This window comes from Quercus robur, chromosome 2 (assembly GCF_932294415.1).
Source record: "Quercus robur chromosome 2, dhQueRobu3.1, whole genome shotgun sequence".
Classification (NCBI taxonomy): Eukaryota; Viridiplantae; Streptophyta; class Magnoliopsida; order Fagales; family Fagaceae; genus Quercus; species Quercus robur.
In genome coordinates, this window is record NC_065535.1 from 56,013,568 (window position 1) to 56,033,803 (window position 20,236).

General features: G+C 39.7%; 3 protein-coding genes and 1 long non-coding RNA gene across 4 annotated transcripts; 1 reads left to right on the forward strand and 3 right to left on the reverse strand.

The window, feature by feature from the left end:
• The first annotated feature begins 775 nt into the window (after nt 1–775).
• On the forward strand, nt 776–5,271 carry LOC126714095 (glutamine synthetase cytosolic isozyme 2). Its single transcript, XM_050414091.1, has 12 exons — nt 776–947; nt 2,204–2,243; nt 2,346–2,449; nt 2,602–2,650; nt 2,761–2,867; nt 2,962–3,049; nt 3,698–3,826; nt 3,917–3,991; nt 4,093–4,146; nt 4,276–4,313; nt 4,426–4,585; nt 4,854–5,271. Exons 1-12 carry the CDS (start codon nt 874–876, stop codon nt 5,004–5,006), a joined length of 1,071 nt encoding a protein of 356 aa, XP_050270048.1. The 5' UTR covers nt 776–873; the 3' UTR covers nt 5,007–5,271.
• A 1,349-nt stretch (nt 5,272–6,620) lies between these two features.
• On the reverse strand, nt 6,621–7,419 carry LOC126706861 (uncharacterized). The gene is made up of 2 exons (XR_007648729.1): nt 7,171–7,419; nt 6,621–7,023 (listed from the first exon to the last, which is right to left on the reverse strand). It is a non-coding gene; the product is annotated as an uncharacterized LOC126706861 (long non-coding RNA).
• A 7,441-nt stretch (nt 7,420–14,860) lies between these two features.
• On the reverse strand, nt 14,861–17,434 carry LOC126700853 (uncharacterized). Its single transcript, XM_050399032.1, has 3 exons — nt 16,622–17,434; nt 15,548–16,024; nt 14,861–15,403 (listed from the first exon to the last, which is right to left on the reverse strand). The coding sequence occupies exons 1-3, from the start codon at nt 17,432–17,434 to the stop codon at nt 14,861–14,863; spliced, it is 1,833 nt and encodes a 610-aa protein (XP_050254989.1).
• A 1,031-nt stretch (nt 17,435–18,465) lies between these two features.
• LOC126700859 (uncharacterized) lies at nt 18,466–19,056 on the reverse strand. The gene has a single exon (XM_050399038.1). The coding sequence runs from the start codon at nt 19,054–19,056 to the stop codon at nt 18,466–18,468; it is 591 nt and encodes a 196-aa protein (XP_050254995.1).
• Between the last annotated feature and the right edge of the window lie 1,180 nt (nt 19,057–20,236).

Here is a 20,236-nt window from a genome sequence, read left to right on the forward strand (position 1 = left end):
TTGTAATCTAAAGTTGTATATAAAAAATAATTTAATTGATCAAATAATAAATAATATTCGATTTGAACGAAATTTGATATGCACGTTAAGAACATAAGTAATATGAAATTTAACGGTTAGATTTTTAAAATTCACAAAAAAAAGAAATATATAAGAAGTTTTGAGAAAAAATTTGTTAACATTTTAAATTCCAGTAGATTACAAATTACAACTAGTATTTTACAAATTATCAATCGCAGTTCCAGTAATATCTTTATTTTATATTTAAAAAATGAAAAGGACTTCATATTATAGAAAATTGTTCTATATCTCCCAAATGTAGTGCACAATATTTTTAATTTGTTATTTTTTTAATATAAAAAATAGATACAATTTTAATGATGTATATATCGATCAAAATGAAACATAAAACCACATCAACAAGTTACGAAAATTTTGTAAAAATTAAAATTAAAAATTTTAAATTATTATCCACAGTAATATGAATATCTTAGTATTATAAAATAATTTAATTAATATTTTTTTAAAAATAAGAAAAAGATAAATTTTTTTTACTATCTTCTCAAAAAAAAAAAAAAAAAAACTTTTTTACTAGTAAAATTTTTCAAAGTCAATATTATTATTATTATTATTATTATTATTATTATTGTTATTGTTATTATTATTATTATTTTATTTTATTTTATATTTTTTTGTGGTAAGGCAAATATATTATTATAAAAAAAAGTCGTTTATATTTCCAACTCTGAATACCACACCACTATAAAATGTCACCAACCCCATCTTCTCTCTTCACGACTCTGTTTTGATTTAATCTTCAGAGAAGAAACCAAACCAAAACACTCTCTTCTCTGTTCGTGTTTTCTTTTTGCAATGGCTTTGCTCTCAGATCTCATCAACCTTAACCTCTCAGACTCCACTAAGAAAATCATCGCTGAGTACATATGGTGAGACCCTCTTTTGACTTTTTTTTTTCTTCCTTTACTCTGTTCGTACTCCTTCTCCTCTTCTTCTCTACAATTATTTGTACTTGTTTATATGTTTGTGTTAATGGGTTTGTTTATTTTGGTGAGCTTGGTAGTGGGTTTTCTTTGTTTTTGTGATATAATACTTGTAGCTTTGAGATCTCTGTTTTGTGCTTTTTTTGTTGGTTTTTTCTCTCTCTGTTTTGGTCTGTATGGTTACTGAGGAAACAGTGGAAAAGGAAAAAGGATATGATCTTTGGTTATTTCTGCTTCTCACAGGTGGATCGTGATTTCTTGATTCTTCTTTTGATCAGTTTCTGTTAGATCCCTGTGCTTTAAATTTAAGGCTATCTTAAAGTTCTTTATTTAATGTTTTTGCTTTTAGTTTTCGTATCAACTACTAGTATGTAAGATTTAATTTTGCTTTTGTATTTATGAAAAAGATTTAATTTTTCTTTTTCTTTTTGTTTTGGTTTTCTCTGCTTTTCTTTTGTAAGACCATATGAGGGAAGCAGTAGAAAATTATATGTTGGAGTGTTCACATGTTATATGTTGTTTATGAGTTGCAGGATAATAGAAAGCTGACTTTAATTAAGCCATATAGTTGAAAGGGGAAAGTGAAGATGGCCATATTTTTGTATGAGGCTAATTATTGTTGTTTTTGTTTTCTTTTTGATAACCAATTATTGTTGTATTTTTGATGTCCTCTTAACCTTATAAGAGTCGAAATAGATTATTAATATCTTATTCTCATTTTGTGAAGTTCAATTATATATTTCGTCCTCTTTATTGTTTGTATGGAGCTTGTATTTTATTTTAATGGAATTATCAAGGGTTGACTTTGATGGCTATGCCCTGTCAGTTTTCCCTCTTTGTTATCAATCTAGGATTTTACCGCATATGGGCTTACGAGTTCCAGTAAGTTTTAAGGTTACAACAAATTTCACAACTACTGAGGGGCAGGTTGAGATTGATATACGATAAAAGTGATGTAATGGTGGTCCAATGCGAAAGTGATATTGTGCTGTTCACAATTTACCACTTCAACAAGTGTTGAATAAAGCAGTTAAAATTTGTTGTGTTGTACCATTATGGGGGTGGGGGGAGTTTTATATTTTATTAAACTTTGATGGTTAATTTCCGTACACTTAATTTTGTCATTCTCTGCCTTTCTGTTTTTCCTGATTGAACAGTGCTTTTGAATAATTTTATTTTATTGTCTATAATTTTTTGTACAGGATTGGTGGATCTGGAATGGACCTCAGAAGCAAAGCAAGGGTAATAATCCTTCTCCTTTTGAATAAAGAATAGAAAACCATTGCTGTTTTTGTTATTATTTGGATTATTAATTTTTCCAACTGTACTTTTGGGTAAACAAAGACCCTTCCAGGACCCGTAAGTGATCCTTCAAAGCTCCCAAAGTGGAATTATGATGGTTCCAGTACAGGTCAAGCTCCTGGTCAAGATAGCGAAGTGATCTTATAGTAAGCTTACTATTTTATACTACATTTCCTTTTCTTTTTGCCACTTGTAAGTTTTTTCTTTTTGCTACTTGTAAGTTTTATGTCGGTGATAGTAATTTTTATATATGTTTGGACATCCTCATATTTTGTGTATCATTGATTTATTGAAACAGTCCCCAGGCAATTTTCAAGGATCCATTTAGGAGAGGCAACAATATCCTAGTGAGTTCTTTTTATTTACTATACACTTACACATATATTTATTTATTTAATTTGGCTTATGGTAAAGTGTTTTACTAATTTACTTGTATTGTCAATGCTAATTGACTTAGGTTATCTGTGATACTTACACTCCTGCGGGAGAGCCAATTCCAACAAACAAAAGATATAATGCTGAAAAGATATTCAGCAATCCTGCTGTTGTTGCTGAAGAAACCTGGTAACTTCCATTTCATCTCACACTTATTATATTCTTTTGAATACCATGTTTAATGTTTTTTGGACCATGTGGGTTTACTTGCAATGATGAACAGGTACGGTATCGAGCAAGAGTACACCTTGTTGCAGAAAGATGTCAAATGGCCTCTTGGGTGGCCTACTGGTGGTTATCCAGGCCCTCAGGTATTGAAATTTTATAAAAAGGGCAGTGTTTATTGCACACAATGCCTGAAATAACTGAAATTGTGATTTTTAAGTCAAGTTTTCAAGTTTGAGTGACTTTATTTCGGTCATTGTGTACACACTATGTGCAACAAGTATCCTTATAGAAATACCCCTTTCCTTAGTTTCCCACTCTCTCTCTCTCTCTCTCTCTCTCTCTCTCTCTCTCACAAACACACATATTTTTCATTGAGCTCTACGTTCCTTTAGCGTCTATTTTTCTTCCTATTACTTCTATATCTATATGCATTGCTTGCGTCTTGTAACTTATATAATTAAGCAGCTCTTGGCTTCCTCCTATTTTCTGGACAAACTTTTGATGATTTATTGTTGCAACTCAAGTGCACTTCCTGTGAACTTAGGTTGTGTTGGTTTTTAGCACTATATGAATAAAATTTCAGTTTTATAAAAAAAAGATCTTTTACATGGTGTCCCTGGTGGTATAGTCCTACTATTATTTTGATAATTAATAACTGAAGTTTTAAATATGATTTTGTGGCTTTCATTGCAAAAAGATTTGGTCCTTTTTTCCCCTTCATTAATAATGAGGTTGCCAATATTTAACCTGTAGCAGCTGTGTGATTTGAAGGTTTTTTTGTTGCTGAACAGGGACCATACTATTGTGGTATTGGTGCTGACAAAGCCTGGGGCCGTGATATAGTCGATGCCCATTACAAGGCTTGTTTATATGCAGGCATTAACATCAGTGGCATCAATGGAGAAGTGATGCCTGGCCAGGTACAATAACAATTTCCCCATTATCTTTTTTTTAATTTTTTTATATACCTTACTTCATATTTCAATCTCTGAACTGTTAATATTATATAGTGGGAATTCCAAGTTGGCCCTTCTGTTGGTATATCTGCTGGAGATGAGTTGTGGGCTGCTCGCTATATTCTGGAGGTAATTTTATGTACTCAAATTAACACAATACTAGTTCAACTACCACTATTACTAAATAGTATGTGTTTCCCTAATATTCAATTTTTCTTTTGTATTAACAGAGGATTACAGAGATTGCTGGGGTTGTGGTCTCCTTTGATCCCAAGCCAATTCAGGTCAGAATTTTTCCCCATCATTTTTTGACTAAGCTCCTTCCCTCTAATTCCCCTGCCTTTATTTTTCTGTTCAATCATTCGAGCTTGTGACTTCTTAAATGTCTGACTTTAATCCCCCTTGTCCATCAGGGTGATTGGAATGGAGCTGGTGCTCACACAAACTACAGGTACATATTTCATTTACAACATCTGTAATTGTGGTAGAATTGCCTCTTTTAATGGTCTAGAAGTTGTCATGTTTTCCCCTCTCTCTCATGTCTATTTTTGGTATTTTTCCAGTACCAAGTCCATGAGAAATGACGGAGGCTATGAGGTCATCAAGAAGGCAATTGCCAAACTTGGGCTGAGGCACAAAGAGCACATTGCTGCATATGGTGAAGGCAACGAGCGCCGTCTCACTGGCCGACATGAAACAGCTGACATTAACACTTTCTTATGGGTAAAGATATTATAATTGATAAGGATGAATTGTTCCCATATTGCTGCATAGGTTTGCATATTTGTTAAATATTACCTGTTGTTTAGAATGGTTCTAGGAGTGATAATTGAGCAGGACAAGTAGTTTCTTCCATGCTGCACATGCCTGCACCCAGTAGCATCAGTTTGATGATATGATTAGAGTGCATTTTCGTGTCCACGATATTTTAACTTGCTCTCATAATATGAAAGATACTGGTTCAGTTTGCTTACATTTGACTATTGGACAGGGTGTTGCAAACCGTGGAGCATCAATCCGAGTTGGTCGAGACACAGAAAAAGAAGGAAAAGGCTACTTTGAGGACAGGAGGCCTGCTTCTAACATGGATCCATATGTGGTCACTTCCATGATTGCAGAAACCACCCTCCTGTGGAAGCCATGAGTTTCCAGCTACACCCACCTGCATTTAGGAAAAACATTGTTACTGGCTTTCCCTGGGAAAGGACAGAAATTGTGTTTCAGTATAATCCTTCCATTTGCTTTACGTTAAGAGTTGATTTGCCCTTTTGTATTGTGTCATTTGCTCTATTGTATATTTAGGTTGCAGGTGAATTTAATTCCTCCTTGCTTGTTGATTCTGCCTCATTTTAAATAATGGGTTTTTATATGAACTCAAAATATGAAAGTGCTGATTTTCTTCGTTGAAATGGTTTTTACATGAACTCCAAAAATGGAAGTGCTGATTTTCTTCGTTGAAAATGGTTAAATTGGTTTCTTTATTGTGCATGGTTTTATATGCTTACTCAATGATAATTTGATTAGAATAGTTTATTTCTTATTCAAGAAACATAAAATTGTCTACATATGTGATCTCTGATCTGGAGCTTTACTAGCGAAGCTAACCCCGACCTGTCAATTGAAAACGCTGCCTTTTCAAGGCGATGCATAGCAAAAAGAGAACAACTTAATAATAAATGCGGCACATAGCCAAACGAGAACAATTTAATAATAAATAAGCGGAGAAAAAAGGATTAAAGAAAATAAAAGTATAAGCCTAATCATTTTATGTTTCAATTATGTGTATAATGACTGGCACATATGTTATCACTAACGCCACTAATAATCCTCCATCTTTCACAATATATCAGCTCTACAAATTGGGAAAAAATATGGTGTTAGTAAACTTAATTCCTTGTTTTTGGTAGCAATAAAGAACTATGAGCCTCAGTTAAAAAACAATGAAATAAAGAAGTTTTAAATGCATATATGATTTCAATTTTGCGCGCATAGTCTTTCACGTGCAATTGCCACTCACTTGCATTGCACTGCAAAGCACACACCAAAAGAGAAGAAAAAAAATGGAATTTCAGTGCCAATGAGCTTATTAATTTTGCTTTTTCCTTCTTGATATAAATCGTGAAAAAAGTGGAAACGTCGTGTATATCCTAGCATCCATTCACGTTATATCAGCAATCACATCCTAGCCTTGTTTGAGATTTCTTGGGCACTTGGAGTCTTGTACATTTCTTATCTTCACATCTTGTTTTCTCTTGATTCTGTTCATGCAAATCTAAATGGAAATGTCTGGTAGCAAGGAATTCTCGACCCACTTTTTCACACCATTGCTTTTATGTATGATGCTGTGGTGGGCCTAAAGTGAGAATGTAGTATTTGGTGTGCCCGTCTTATGGAGTGCACCTCTCACATTGTGGGGCTCACATGCTTGTGAGATACACATTCCATGAAATAGGCGCATAGATAAATTTTCTAATGTGAGTATGTGAGTGTAAGTAAAATTTTTATTTTGTTCTTAGTAAACACTAACACCGCTCAATTTACAATAATACACAACTTTTTAAAAATCAAACTTAACAATTACTAAATGGGTCGATTGTGAATGGTAGATAAAAAGTGGACATAACTCATGAGTGTTAGTTGTATTTATTTTTCACAGTCAACCAATCAAACAATTATGAAATTAGTTGTGAAAAAAGCATTACGTTGAGTTATTTTGGGTCACATTCACATCAGATAATTTGGCTTGATTAGACTCATATTTGTAACAAGAATAAGATGCTAACTTAGATTCCAAGTGAATAAGAAATAAGCAAGTAGTGTATTCAACATGGGTTTACATAAATGCACCGGCCCAGATGATATATCAATATTATTTTACAAGCAGTCCTGTAGCATTGTAAAAGTTGAAGTTTGGAATTGCATGTCATCCATTTCTTCCAATTTGGATCACACACCTAGGCTAAGGGCATTCTTTGTATTTTTATGGAAAAGAACAGCGTACAACCTATTCATTTGCAAATCAAAATCAGAGTTATATATGCCAATGGAGAAGAAACATTATTCTTTAAGTTGCACTAGGCCTCTCTCTATGATATTGAATGAGGATGGCTTTGCTCTGCACTAGGTGAAGCATTATTGGTTAATCTGATTTCTGGTACATCCTGCATATTTAGCTTTCTAGTTCATGACATTCCTTCTCAAAAAAAAAATAAAAAGTTCATGACATTGCTTAAATGAACTCAAACAGAAGTGGGATCATATAAAAAAAATAAATAATAATAAGCATGGCCTTGTGGAGTTCAGAAAACCTGGGACACGATGGATGCAGTGGAACGGGGGATACATCTGAGTTCTCACATGTTCCTGATGTTGGCGTTGTACATCCTTAAACTTCTGCAACAAAGAAGAGCATTGAAGATATGAAATCTGTGAACCCTCATTGCCCTCAACAATTTGTGAACCCTCTCTTTTGTGATGTGAAATCTGCAACTGCTAATCCCCTAATACTTCAATGAAGAGCATTGAAGATATGATGCTCGATTGAGAATTAAGTATTTCGAAAGCTCATTTGACTGCATTTAAAAAAAAAAAAAAGAAGATATTTTGAAATATGTACAGGATAAGAAAAATTATCTACATTTTTTTTCTTTTTCAAATCGGCAAGATTCTTTTAATTTTCACAAATGCTAAAAAGATACCGTCATTAGTCAATCTCAAATCCAGCGTTCAACATCCCCACCCCAAATTTTTTTTTAAAGAGTTGCTTTTCTGAAATATAAATACAGTAGCAATATTAGATCAGATGTATAAAGCATAAATTTAATAACTCTGAAGATTGCATTTAATGCATTCATCATTCAATTTGATTTTTTAGAACATTAAATAACTATCTAGCAAGCCATGTTTAAAGTAAACTTTCTAGTTCTGACATTGTTTCACCCTATCACCTATTTGTAGGTCCTCTACTTGGTTGGAGCATCAACATTTGTTACATCTTGTTTGGATGGAAAGGGGAGTAAAGGGAAAGGGAGGTAGAGAGGTTTGAAACTAATCCCTTTTTTTAATCCCTTCCAATTGGAGGAATTTGGAGAATGAGTTGAGGGGAGATGTTCCGCTTATAGTAAAAACATTTTATCATAAAATCTGGGTATCACAGATTCACAATGTGAGGGTTATCCATGCGTATGCATGTGTAAAAATCTACATGTATTTACTGTGTGCTTGTCTTTGAATGTGTGCGCTAAACTATTTGAGGAATTCACCATTTGCAATTTGGATAAGTAATCAGTTTTCCTAAATGGTATGCACATTTATCTGTTACCTTAATATCTGCATAGTGGGGTGACATTGGTCTGAATATCTTCTAGTCTTTACAAGAGAGAACTTTTTGTTGTTTTTGTATAAATTGACAGGTGGGACTAAAAACACAGTCCGTAAATTGCAATAAGCTATGACATTCATTTTTCTATTCTAAGTTTCCTTTTTATCATTCAGATAAATTTTGAACATTTGAATTGGGTTTTAACACTAAATCGAATAAATTGTTCTAAAATTAAAAAAAAAAAAAAAAATCAAACAAGATACGGTTGTAAATAATTTAATGTCATATTAGTTATCAACATATTATAACTTGGCTGGTTACTATTTGAACAGTATTATTAAAATAAAAGATTTAGAGAGAAAAAAAGTGGAAGAAGGAGAATTAATGTGGTTTGGATTGAGGGCTTATATCCACATTAAAAAGTTTTTAGAGACTACATCTTTTATGGGTATATATAACATAATGGTTGACTTATATAGGGGATAGTGATTATGCTTGAATCAAGGATAATTAGTATGTTTGCAAGGCATACCAAGGGGTCACGAATAAGGTATGTATATAATAAGACATACCAGGTGCTGATAAATTTGATGGAGGACAGAGACGAATTAATCTCAAAGGACTTATGAGTCAAAGGCAACGCATGAAATCCTTATCTGTTAAGGGTTAACTATAGTCTACAGTAACAATGTAAGTAGAAGAATAGAGAAATTTGTGTGCTGAAGTGCATATTCAGTTTTATTCATCATAGGAAAATTGTTTTGATTGTCTTCTTTCAAGAATCTAATTTCCTCATTGTCTTTTCAAAAGCACAATTCTTCATTCTAACAATCCACAACCAAGATCTTGAGTACCTGAATACTCTTCTACTTTAAATTGTATAAATTCCTAACAATCCACAACCTTGGCATTGAAAATTGTCTTTTTTCAAGTTACTACAGTTTTTTGGAAATAATATAACCTATTAAAGAAAACATGAAAAAGACAAGAAATTACCATAATTCTTTTTTATAGATTCCAACCTTGAATAATACTTTTTCCTTATTGTGATTCATTCAAATAAAAAATCATATACATTTAAGAACTAAGCATGTCCATTTGTTCTCACAAACAATTTATTCCATCAAGGATATATATCACAGAATTATAGTGAAGCTTGCTCTGTTGTAAATGGAGAAATGTTGGAGTTTCTAGAAACTAGATCAATCTTTCTAGTTCAATGCATTCTCACGAATCCGCTCAATCAACTGATTTGCACCTTGATATTCCTAAGGGAAAGATCATATGTAGTCACATAAATAAAGGATGACAAAAAAGAGGAGCTTGAAAGGGAACAAAAAATTCTGTGAATTACCTCACTTAAAAAGCAAAGACTTATTGCTGCCATTGGAGAATGACACCAAGAATCAAACAAAGCTCTGGCAGCATCATTCACTGGCGGCAACTTCTTTAAAAGATCCCGAAGATCAGATAAATCTGGAGAAATAAACAAGACTATATCTAAAGCCTAAAACCAAATTTCATAAATATAACATGTTGTTAGTAACTGTCATTTTGCCCTTTTGGGACTTGCAAAATTATTTTACAACTAGTACTTCAAAACTGAACTATAATAGGTGCAAAGCTTATGTCCTTTTCTTCCTTAAGTTCAGTTGCTTTTTGGTAAACCCATTCAGCACCGAAATGTACACACATTTGACATAAAATCAATGACGCATGACTAGAAGAAAACACAGAAGAGAGTGTGAGAGAGAGAAAATTCCCAGAAGCAAACAAATAATCAATGACGCATGACTAAAAGAAAACATAGAGAGAGTGTGAGAGAGAGAAAATTCCCAAAAGCAAGTTCCTAGTTGTTTCTAAATAAAAATGTTAAAACAACATATTATTTGAGATCACTAATATAGTAATATGTAAAACAACTAATACTTTTAAAACAACATGTTTTAGTGTCTTAACATTATCAACTTGCTCAATACTACATACCCTCTCTTGCATGGGTGGAACCATGATTTTTACTTTGGGGGCCGAGACTAAGGCCCTATTTGGATTTTTTTTTTTAATCACTCATCACTCAATTTTCATCACTCATCACTTAAAATATCCCAACTCCCTGCACGAAGTCAGTTTGGCATTGTACGCGTCGGAAATGAGGCTGTTGGGCTTGACCTCACATGGACTCACAACTTACTTATAAGGTGGGCTTAGGATTTCCTACTTTGGGTCATTCTTGGCACAAAAACTCAACGTAGTTTATCCTCTCTCTTTCTGAATCACTGTTTCTCTCTACTCTCTATTTTTTGTGAACCTCTCAACAACCTTTTTTCCTTTCCATCTTCTTATATTTATAGCTCTGGATTAGTGGGGACTATGATTACAACCATAGTATGTGGCATTGGAACTTGGTTCCAACTCAAGTAATAATGCTCGGTAGTGATGTTTCTTGGAAACTGCTGAGCATGCTGTGGTGTGTTCGGATTTTAGTCTTTCTTTATTATTCGGGAACTTATGTTAAGCAATGGTTAGGTGATGAAACTTGGGCTTGTAGTTTGTGAGGGTAGAGTAGAAAGAGATTTGAGGTGTGGGCCGTACTGTTGGGCCTGAATCTAAGGCCCAATTGGATCTGGGCACCTGAGTGTTGTACATTAGCCCCCTCTTAATTCATGCTCGGCTACTGGGAAGAATCAAGGAACCGAAAAGGCATTCTCATTTTGGGAGATTAACAGGTAGAAACTTGGGTGGTTATGGCATCCCATTAATGCTCTCTCAAAAGACGTGTTATTCCAGGGCGCCAGGTTCAGTTGTCATTATTATCTGACGGTTCATGAACCGAGGCGACGCGCGTGTCGGTTATTATTGGCATTCGTAGAGTTTTTCGTTAATCGTGCCTATTTATTGCTGATTAAACGTCTCTCTGTCTTCTTTGGCCTTTATAAATAGTTCATCTCAAAACGTTCTTTCACTTTTTCACTCCCTTTTTCTTGAGTTTACTGTCTGCCGAGCATTCATCTGAGCACTTACTCACCAGTCCAGAGACCCTTCCTTCCTTAAAGCCCAAAGTAAGTTCTCTATCTCCTGCTTTTACTTTAGCTTCTTTCTTCGAGTTTCTTCCTTCAGTATTAGGCTTTGAAATGGGTTATGCTTTTCTTTTGGATACCTGGCGTCTTTAGCCACCTTTAGGCAAAAGTTTGATATCCCCGATGATGTGGAAGTGGCGTACTGCCATGAGAGCGAAATTGCTCTCCACAGAGGGCATGGTACTGCTTTCTTCCCCCTAATGGCGATTCTAGAGGGTGGGGTTAGGTTTTCCGTGGACCCTCTTTTAGTCAGCACACTTAGGTATTATGGGCTGTGCCCCGACCAACTCCCACCCAATTTTTACCGGGTAGTTAGTGTGTCAGTAGGTTGAACCATACGTTTGATTTACAATTGGACCACCATGATATAAACCACATGTAAAGTCTTTGTGGGAATAAGAATACCAATTATTACTTAAAAACTAGAGATACACGGGTACAGCTGATATCATGCCTACCTGATTCAAATAGGAATTCAGTCGGGGAGTTCGTCTGGGTGCAAGCAATTGGTTTGCCGGAGAAATTCCCTGCCCCCTCTCACGGTATGAAGTGGGTTCGTACCGATCTCTAACTTAACCGTCTTCTACTTGTGGTAGTTTTATCTTTTTGGTCGCTAACATTGTATCTCGTTTTCTTGTATGAATGTATATATATATATATTCTCTTTGCAGAGGGTAAAGTGTTTGTCTCAGATGTCAGGACAGTTCACGTTAGGGACTTGAATTTTATTCTCCGGTCTAAGATATACGTTCATTGGGACGGACAACTCCAAGCATCACATCTAATTCTCGGGGTTGAACCGGTTTATTCCACCTGGTAGTTTTTCAAACAAGCACTTTTGGTTGATAGCCCCCTTTTGTCATACATAGACGTTCGGCACGCGAATTATCTTCCGCCGAAGTTTACAGTTGGTGAAGCTAGGGAACTGGGTAGGCGATACACTTGCTTGGACGAGCTTGCACTGTTGCGGGATGAGTCGGCGGAGTGTGTGTCCCGGCGTCTCCAAGAGCTCGCCCATGAACCTGTCCAAGAAGAACCCGCACAGCCCGAGGAACCTGTTGAACCCGAGGCTCTTGTAGAGGAAGCCGAGCAATTTGTTGTTGACATAACAGATCGTTCAGATACCGAGCCCTTCCTTAGTGAAGACATGGTGACCCGGAGGGCTATGACCATAGACCGTTTCGTGCCCGGTGCAAGGCAAGCTGTGCAGCAGCCACCCCCTCAAAGCCAATTCAAGTGCCTCCTCCCCCACCTCCTTCTCAAACCAGACGGGTCCGGAAGAGACAGAGGGTTGCCGAGCAAATGTCTACTGGCCCGGGAGATACAGCAGCCCGGACTCCTCCTCGACCATTCGGCGGCATTGTTATCCAAGAGCCGCAAACCCAAGTTGGGCCGAGCGTAGCATCCTCCTCCTAAACCTCACAAGCGTGGAAGCCTAAGTTTCTGTTGGATGGCAAGCCACTTCCCGCAAGCGCTTGTGTGCAGATCTGGGAGAAAGTTGAAGGGGGCCGCATTGCCCAGACTCTGGTGTAGGGCCTCCTTCTGCTTGAGGACGTGCATGCCTTCGAAGAAGGGTCGGAGGAGTCTATGGGGCGAAGGCTGCAGTGGCATAGAACAGGGCAATGATGGAGAAAAGGTCCGAGGAACTCTTGGCTAAGCAGAACGAGACAGACCTTAAGCTAGCCAAGGTAATAAGTTTGAACACTGTTCAAGCCGAGGAACTTGCCGACCTAAGAGCGACTTTGGAGGCTTGCGAGGAAAAATGGTATAATGAAGGGTTTGTTGATGCCTAGAATTCCGCGGAGCTAGTTGTGAATCAGGCTCGAAGGTTGGGTTTTGAGACCGAATGGTTTGCTGCTTTACAGATTTTGGGGGTCCCTGAGGATTCCCCTCTGAGAGATCTCGGTCAGATTCCCTTCCCCAGTTCAACTCCTGTCGCGTAGAATCCCCCGGTGCCCATTGACGAGGAGGAAATAGCAAGCATGAGGGAACTGGTGGAACAGATTGATGCTCATGCGGAGTTAGATGAGACAGAAGCCACCAGCATCCCCCGTGCTCAAGATCAGCCTGGTGGGGATCTGCTTTCTCCCGTGGCCGACCAGCAGCAGACCGACCAGACCGGACCCTCCGTTCTATCAACTTAATTGCCGAACCGACTCTCTAAATGCTTTTATTTCTTTTTATTGTCTTCTAATACTATTTCCTTTCCAGTAAATTTGCCTATGTCACCGGGCTGTGGTGACTGAACAATTTGTTTATTTCCTAGGGATGACCCGTATGCAGTTGCTGGGTTTGGCGACGAAACATTGATTTTATTTTTCTGTTAACTTTATTTGGATGATGGTTTATTCGCCATATGTTTGCTTTGATCATGTTCGTGAATGCTTGACTATTGCTTTGTTCTGTGTTGTTACCTTCCCCTCTTTTTTGTTGTTGCCACTTATCTTTTTGCATGTATGGCCGGGGATGATTTGTACGGTGGGATAAATCAAGCCCCCATATATTGAGTGTTTTACACAACACATATTTGCTTTCTTGAGAAGATGAACGACAAGCTGCCTCATGCTCTTGCATAAGGTTTCCCCATGCTTGGTGGTATTGACCGAACCGAGAACGGAGTTTCTGTCCTTAGGATTTTTTATTAGAATAAGGTTTTCTCCTGCTCGGTGATATTGATCGAATCGAGAATGAGGTTTCTGTCCTTAGGATTTTTTATAAGAATAAGGTTTCCACCTGCTTGGTGATATTGATCGAACCAAGAATAAGGCTTCTGTCTTTAGGATTTTTATAAGAATAAGGTTTCCACCTGCTCGGTGATATTGATCGAACCGAGAATGAGGCTTCTGTCCTTAGGATTTTTCATAAGAAGCTTCTATCCTTAGGATTTTTTTATTAGAATAAGGTTTCTACCTGCTCGGTGATATTGATCGAACCGAGAATGAGGCTTCTGTCCTTAGGATTTTTTATAAGAATAAGGTTTCCACCTGCTCGGTGATATTAATCGAATCGAGAATAAGGCTTCTGTCCTTAGGATTTTTTATAAGAATAAAGTTTCCACCTGCTCGGTGATATTGATTGAATCGAGAATGAGGCTTCTATCCTTAACGTGATCCATTAATACTAAATATGCAATTAATTAATACCTAATCTGCAATAATGAAATTGAATATAACTGCAACTAGGAACTTCATCATCATATTGACTAGAGCGGTGTACAGGGTTTAGACTTACGTTTCCGTGCACGAATGGTCAATGGTAAAACTTTTTAAGGTTGTGGAAATTCCATGGCCGGGGGAGTGGCCTCTCATCAAGGTCTTCTAAATTGTATGCTCCCGCACCTGCAATGGTAGTAACTCTGTATGGTCCCTCCCAAGTTTGAGCTAACTTCCTAGCACTTGCGTCCCGCATGTTCTCCCCAACTTTTCTCAGCACTAAGTCTCCGGCACTGAATTCCCTAGCTTTTACATCTTGGTTGTATCGTTGGGCAAGTCTTTGCTGGTATTCCGCTAGCCGTATTGTTTTTGCTTCTTGGCACTCGTCCAACCAATCCAAGTGCTCCAGCATTAAACCATTGTTTTGGTTGGGGTCAAATCCTGTAACCTATGCACTGCACAAGTTCACTTCGGCCGGCATCATGGCTTCTGCTCCATACGTCAGGGAGAATGGAGTCTCCCCTATGGACCTTTTGGGGGTTGTACGGTAAGCCCGCAAAACGTTAGGTAGTTCCTCGATCCATCTTCCTTTCGCCTCGTCCAACCTTCTCTTTAACCCATTCAAAATAGTCTTGCTAGTTGCCTCGGCTTGGCCGTTTCTTTGGGGATACGTCAGAGTAGAATACCTGTTCTTGATGTCGAGATCACTGCAAACGGCTCGAAAAGCTTTGTTGTCAAACTGTAGCCCGTTGTCTGATATCAGTGAGTCTGGCACCTCGAATCTCGTGACTATGTTCTTCCACACAAACTTCTTCACATCTACATCTCGGATATTTGCCAGGGCCTCGGCTTCCGCCCATTTCATGAAATAATCAACCGCCACCAACACGAATCGGAGATTACCTGTTGCTCGGGGGAACGGGCCGAGAATATCTAGCCCCCATTGTGCAAACGGCCATGGACTATTGACGGGATTTAAATGACCTACTGGCTAGTGGATCAGGGGAGCGTGTTTTTGGCATTGTTCACATTTCTGCACATATTTCTCTGCATCTTTCTGCATCTGTGGCCACCAAAATCCTTGAGTCATCGCTTTGTGTGCTAACGAGAGTCCCCCTACATGACTACCACACACTCTGTCATGCAGCTCGGACAGAAGCTCGTTTACTTTCTCGGGATGTAAGCATGAAAGGTACGGTCCTCTAAAAGACCTTCGGTATAACTTGCGATCTGCTGATAGCCAATATCGAGAAGCTACCCGACGAATCTTTTTGGCCTCTTTTTCGTCATCCGGAACTCGATCCTCGGCCAAGAAGTCGATGATTGGGTCCATCCAGCACGACCTGGTTGTTGAAATTCTGGCGACGTCGACCCTTGCCGTGATGCAGTTATCTGTAATACCAATACTTGGCTCCCTTATAAGCTCTAATTTGATTAGCCGAGGAACATCCTCGGCCATTGACGAGGCTAACGTGGCTAGTGAGTCAGCGTGTCTGTTTTGTGCCCGACCGACTTGGGCCACCTTCACCATTCCGAACTTGTCATTGATTTGCTTTGCTGCGCTTAAATAGGCTTTCATCCGAGAATCCCGAGCTTCAAAGCTTCCCTCGATCTAATACACAACCAACCGAGAGTCAGAATAAATCTCCACATCCCGTGCGCCTAGGCATAAAACGGTCCTTAATCTAGCAAGAAAGGCCTTGTACTCGGCCTTGTTATTAGAGGCTTTGAACCCCAATTTGAAGGAATGCTCCAGTCGTATCCCTTCCGGAGTGATTATGACAATTCCGGCTTCGGCCCCCATAGCACTCGAAGCGCCGTCCACAAACACCTTCTACGGGCGATTCTCTACATTACAGATCATCTTCCCGTTGTTCTTAGGGGAGAACTCTGCAACGAAATCAGCAAGGACCTACCCCTTTATTGAGCTTCGCGGACTGTACCTTATGTCGAAGGAACCTAGCTGAGTCCCCCACTTAGCTATTCGGCTCGTGAAGTCTGATATTTTTAACAATGACTGTAAAGGATACTCGGTCAGGACGAACACAGTATGAGCCTGAAAATAATGCGGTAGCTTCCTCGTGGCGTGCACCAGGGCCAACACTAACTCCTCCAAAGGTAGGTATCTTGTCTCGACATCAACCAAGGTTTTGCTTATGTAATACACTGGTTGCTGTATTCCTCGGTCTCTCAGCAGCACAGTACTTACGACATGATCGGACACCGAGAGGTACATGACTAAATCTTCTCCGGAATCTGGGGCCATTAATATAGGCGCTTGCGTCAGATACTCCTTCAAATCTCGAAAGGCTTTGTCACAGTCCTCATCCCATTGAAATCCCTTCCACTTCCTCAGAAGCTGATAGAACGGTCTATAGCGATCAACAAATTTGGAAATGAACCGGTTAAGTGCGGCTAACATCCCGGTCAATACTTGCACTTCTTTAGGATTGCTCGGTGGCCTGAGGCGATTCATGGCTTCAATCTGATCGAGGTTGGCCTTTATTCCTCGATTAGTGATCAGAAACCCCAAGAACTTACCAGCCCTCACATCGAAAATGCACTTCTCAGCATTTAGGTGCAACTTATGTTGCTGGAGCACCTCAAACACTCCTCGAAGATCTTCTACATGCCGTGCTTCCTGTTTACTCTTCACTACCATATCGTCAATGTATACCTCTACCGTGCACCCAATTTTATCTCGGAACATCTTTGTCATCATCCGTTGGTACGTGGCTCCGGCGTTCTTCAACCCAAATGGCATCACGTTATAGTGATAGTTTGCATTTGGGGAGATGAATGCTGTCTTTTCTCGGTCCTCGGGTGGCAGGGCAATCTGGTGATACCCCTGAAAGGCATCTAAGAAGCTCATTCTCGGGTGTCCGTATGTGGCATCTACCAATTGATCAATCTTCAGCATCGGGAATGGGTCTTTCGGCATGCCCGGTTTAAGTCTGTGAAGTCCAAACAAACCCTCCACTTGCCATTCTTCTTCTTCACTACCACGGTATTTGCTAACCATTCTGGGAAGAAGATTTATCTAATCACCCTAGCTTCCTTCAGCCTCTGGACTTCCTACTTGACCGCGTCAACATGCTTTTTTGCTGCTCTTCTCGGTTTTTGCTTCTTCGGGGGGAATGACGGGTCCACATTGAGCTTATGGACAATGAACTCGGGGTCTACCTCGGGCACTTCGTACGGACTCCATGCAAAGACATCCACATTCTACAAAAGGAATAACAACATTTCTACCTTATCTTGGTCCTTCATGCTCGCCCCTATTTGAAAATACCTGTCAGTGTTTGGAAAAATTTTAACCTTTAACAACTCCTCGGCATAACTTGCCCCTACTTCTTCTCGGGGCTTTTGTAATTGCTATGAAGATGCTCTTTCGGTGGTCTCCTTTTGTTCAACTTGCTTGCCCTTCCACCTGACCGCGGCAACCAGGCATTGCCTAGCGACTTGCTGGTTTCCTCGTACTACGGCGACTCCATGCTTGGTAGGAAATTTAGCTTTCACATGCAAGGTGGATGGAATAGCCCTCATTGCATGAATCCATGACCTTCCTAGGATTGCCGTGTATGGGGAGAACGATCTGACTACTATGAAGGTCGCCATCACTTCCTTGCCCTCTATATTTACCGAAAGGGAAATTTGACCCTCGGGAATCACCACTCTTCCTTCAAATGAGACCAACGGCATATCATACTTCGTCAAGTCTTGATTTTTTAATCCAAGCCCTTCAAATAGATTTGGGTAAATTTCGTCGGCTCCACTTCCTTGGTTTATCATCACCCTTTTCACTAAGAAGCCGCTTATCCGTGTTGTTACTACCAATGCATCATCGTGCGATTGAATCGTTCCCTCTAAATCTTCCTCGTCAAAAGAAATTGCCAGTTGGCCCACTTTCATCCTCTTTTCGGGTGGTTGCCTTTTCGTGCAGGTTTTTTTGGGCGCCACTATTAACACTCCTCTTCTGGTTATAGCCGCACCCCTCGAGGTAGCATGGATGACCTCGATCACTCCCAATGGCGGCGGGAGGTGGTGCCTTTTCTACTGAGCACCATGGCCGGCATCCCGGTTACCGGAATCCACTACGAACTCTTTCAAATATCCTGCCTTCACTAGTTGCCCCAGTTGATCTTTTAATACCCGGCATTGCTCGGTGGTGCGCCCTTTATCTCTGTGGTATGTGCAGTACAAGTTTTGATTCCTTCGGGATGGGTCACCCCCCATCTTGTTCGGCCATCTGAAGAATGATTTGTTCTTAATCCGGTCTAAAATTTTGTGTATCGGCTCTTTGAATGCTACATTCACCCCTCTAATTTGTGCTTCTGGTTCCTGCATCCTGAAATCCTTCCTCGGTCTCGTTGGAAAAACGCCCTTCCGGGAGCGATTCAACAACGGGACCTTACCCTTATTCTGCAACCGATCATCTTTAAGACGTTTATACTCTTCAATACGCCTTATAAGTTGCCTCATATCCTCGGGAGGTCTTTTCGTCAACGACTCCCGTAGTTCAGAGTCCTCGGGCAGCCCCATCCTGAAAGTGCTCTCCGCAATCTTCTCATTACCCTTTCCGATTTCATTGTATAGCTCCCAATACCGACTGGCATAACTTCGAAGGGTTTCGCCGACCCTCATTTTTATCGATAGCAGTGTGTCCACCGGTTGTGGCACCCAGCTGCACGTCACGAATCGAGCGCCAAACTCCTGGATTAGCTCGGCAAAACTGTGAATGGAACCTTTTCGTAACCCATTAAACCATCTCAAGGTCGTGGAGCCAAGACTTAAGGAAAACACACATCAGCGCATCGTTGTGTGTGTGCAAAGACATCATATGGATATAATGACTGACGTGCTCCACCGGGTCCCTTTTCCCATCGTAGGAGTTAAACGATGGCCACGTAAATTGGTTCAGCATAGGGGCCCATTTGATTTCGTTTGAGAACGGCGACCGGGTAGCTCTTCGTAAGGCTCGGCTCATTGCGACCATGGCAGCATTGTAGGGTTGCCATTCCTCCGGGGAATCCGAACCACGGTTATCATATCTGCACGAACGTGAACAGTTCTGACGCTGACGCGACTCTTGGGAGTGTGAGCGGTTCCTGCGTCGACGTGATTCTCGGGAAAGGGAACAATCTCGACGTTGACGGGAACCGGACTGGTTGGACCTCTCCTCGCCTCGATTTCCCACACTACCATCCCTCCTTTCTTGGTTGCCTCGGTCCCTTCTTTGTCGCCAACCCCTTGCCTCCAATTCCAAATCCCTCACCAGTTTGAGTAGTCGCTCCAGTTCTTGGTCTCTCTCATCACGTTGCCCGTGCCCCGAGGCACCCGACATTATTCAGTGAGTCTGGTCTGACCCCTCCCGTAGGCCAGATTCTTCTTCTCTACGCTTACGCTCCCTATCCTCACGCCTTTTCTATCTTCTTTCTTGCCATGTGGAGTCTCAAGAAGATCCTACAGATCCGCTCTCGGCTTGGCCTCCCGAACGCCCTTCGGACATTTCCCGTGCGTGAGTCTCAGTCGAACCACAGTTTCATAGGATAGCCCCATGGTGGGTGCCAATTGTGCGTGCCGGAAATGAGGCTGTTGGGCTTGACCTCACTTGGGCTCACAACTTACTTAGAAGGTGGGCTTAGGATTTCCTATTTTGGGTCGTTCTCGGCACAGAGACTCAACGTAGTTTATCCTCTCTCTTTCTGAATCACTGTTTCTCTTTACTCTCTATTTTTTATGAACCTCTCAACAACTTTTTTTCTTTTCCATCTTCTTATATTTATAGCTCTGGATTAGTGGGGAGACTATGATTACAACCATA

Coding starts and splice junctions, on each gene's coding strand:
- LOC126714095 (XM_050414091.1), top strand. CDS start 874: ATGGCTTTGCTCTCAGATCTCATCAACCTTAACCTCTCAGACTCCACT. Junction 2,868..2,961: donor GTTGTTGCTGAAGAAACCTG/GTAACTTCCATT, acceptor AATGATGAACAG/GTACGGTATCGAGCAAGAGT. Junction 4,147..4,275: donor TTGATCCCAAGCCAATTCAG/GTCAGAATTTTT, acceptor CTTGTCCATCAG/GGTGATTGGAATGGAGCTGG.
- LOC126700859 (XM_050399038.1), bottom strand. CDS start 19,056: ATGAGGGTCGGCGAAACCCTTCGAAGTTATGCCAGTCGGTATTGGGAG.
- LOC126700853 (XM_050399032.1), bottom strand. CDS start 17,434: ATGGTTAGCAAATACCGTGGTAGTGAAGAAGAAGAATGGCAAGTGGAG. Junction 16,025..16,621: donor TCTCGGTGTCCGATCATGTC/GTAAGTACTGTG, acceptor GTTGTGTATTAG/ATCGAGGGAAGCTTTGAAGC. Junction 15,404..15,547: donor TGTCCGAGCTGCATGACAGA/GTGTGTGGTAGT, acceptor CTGATCCACTAG/CCAGTAGGTCATTTAAATCC.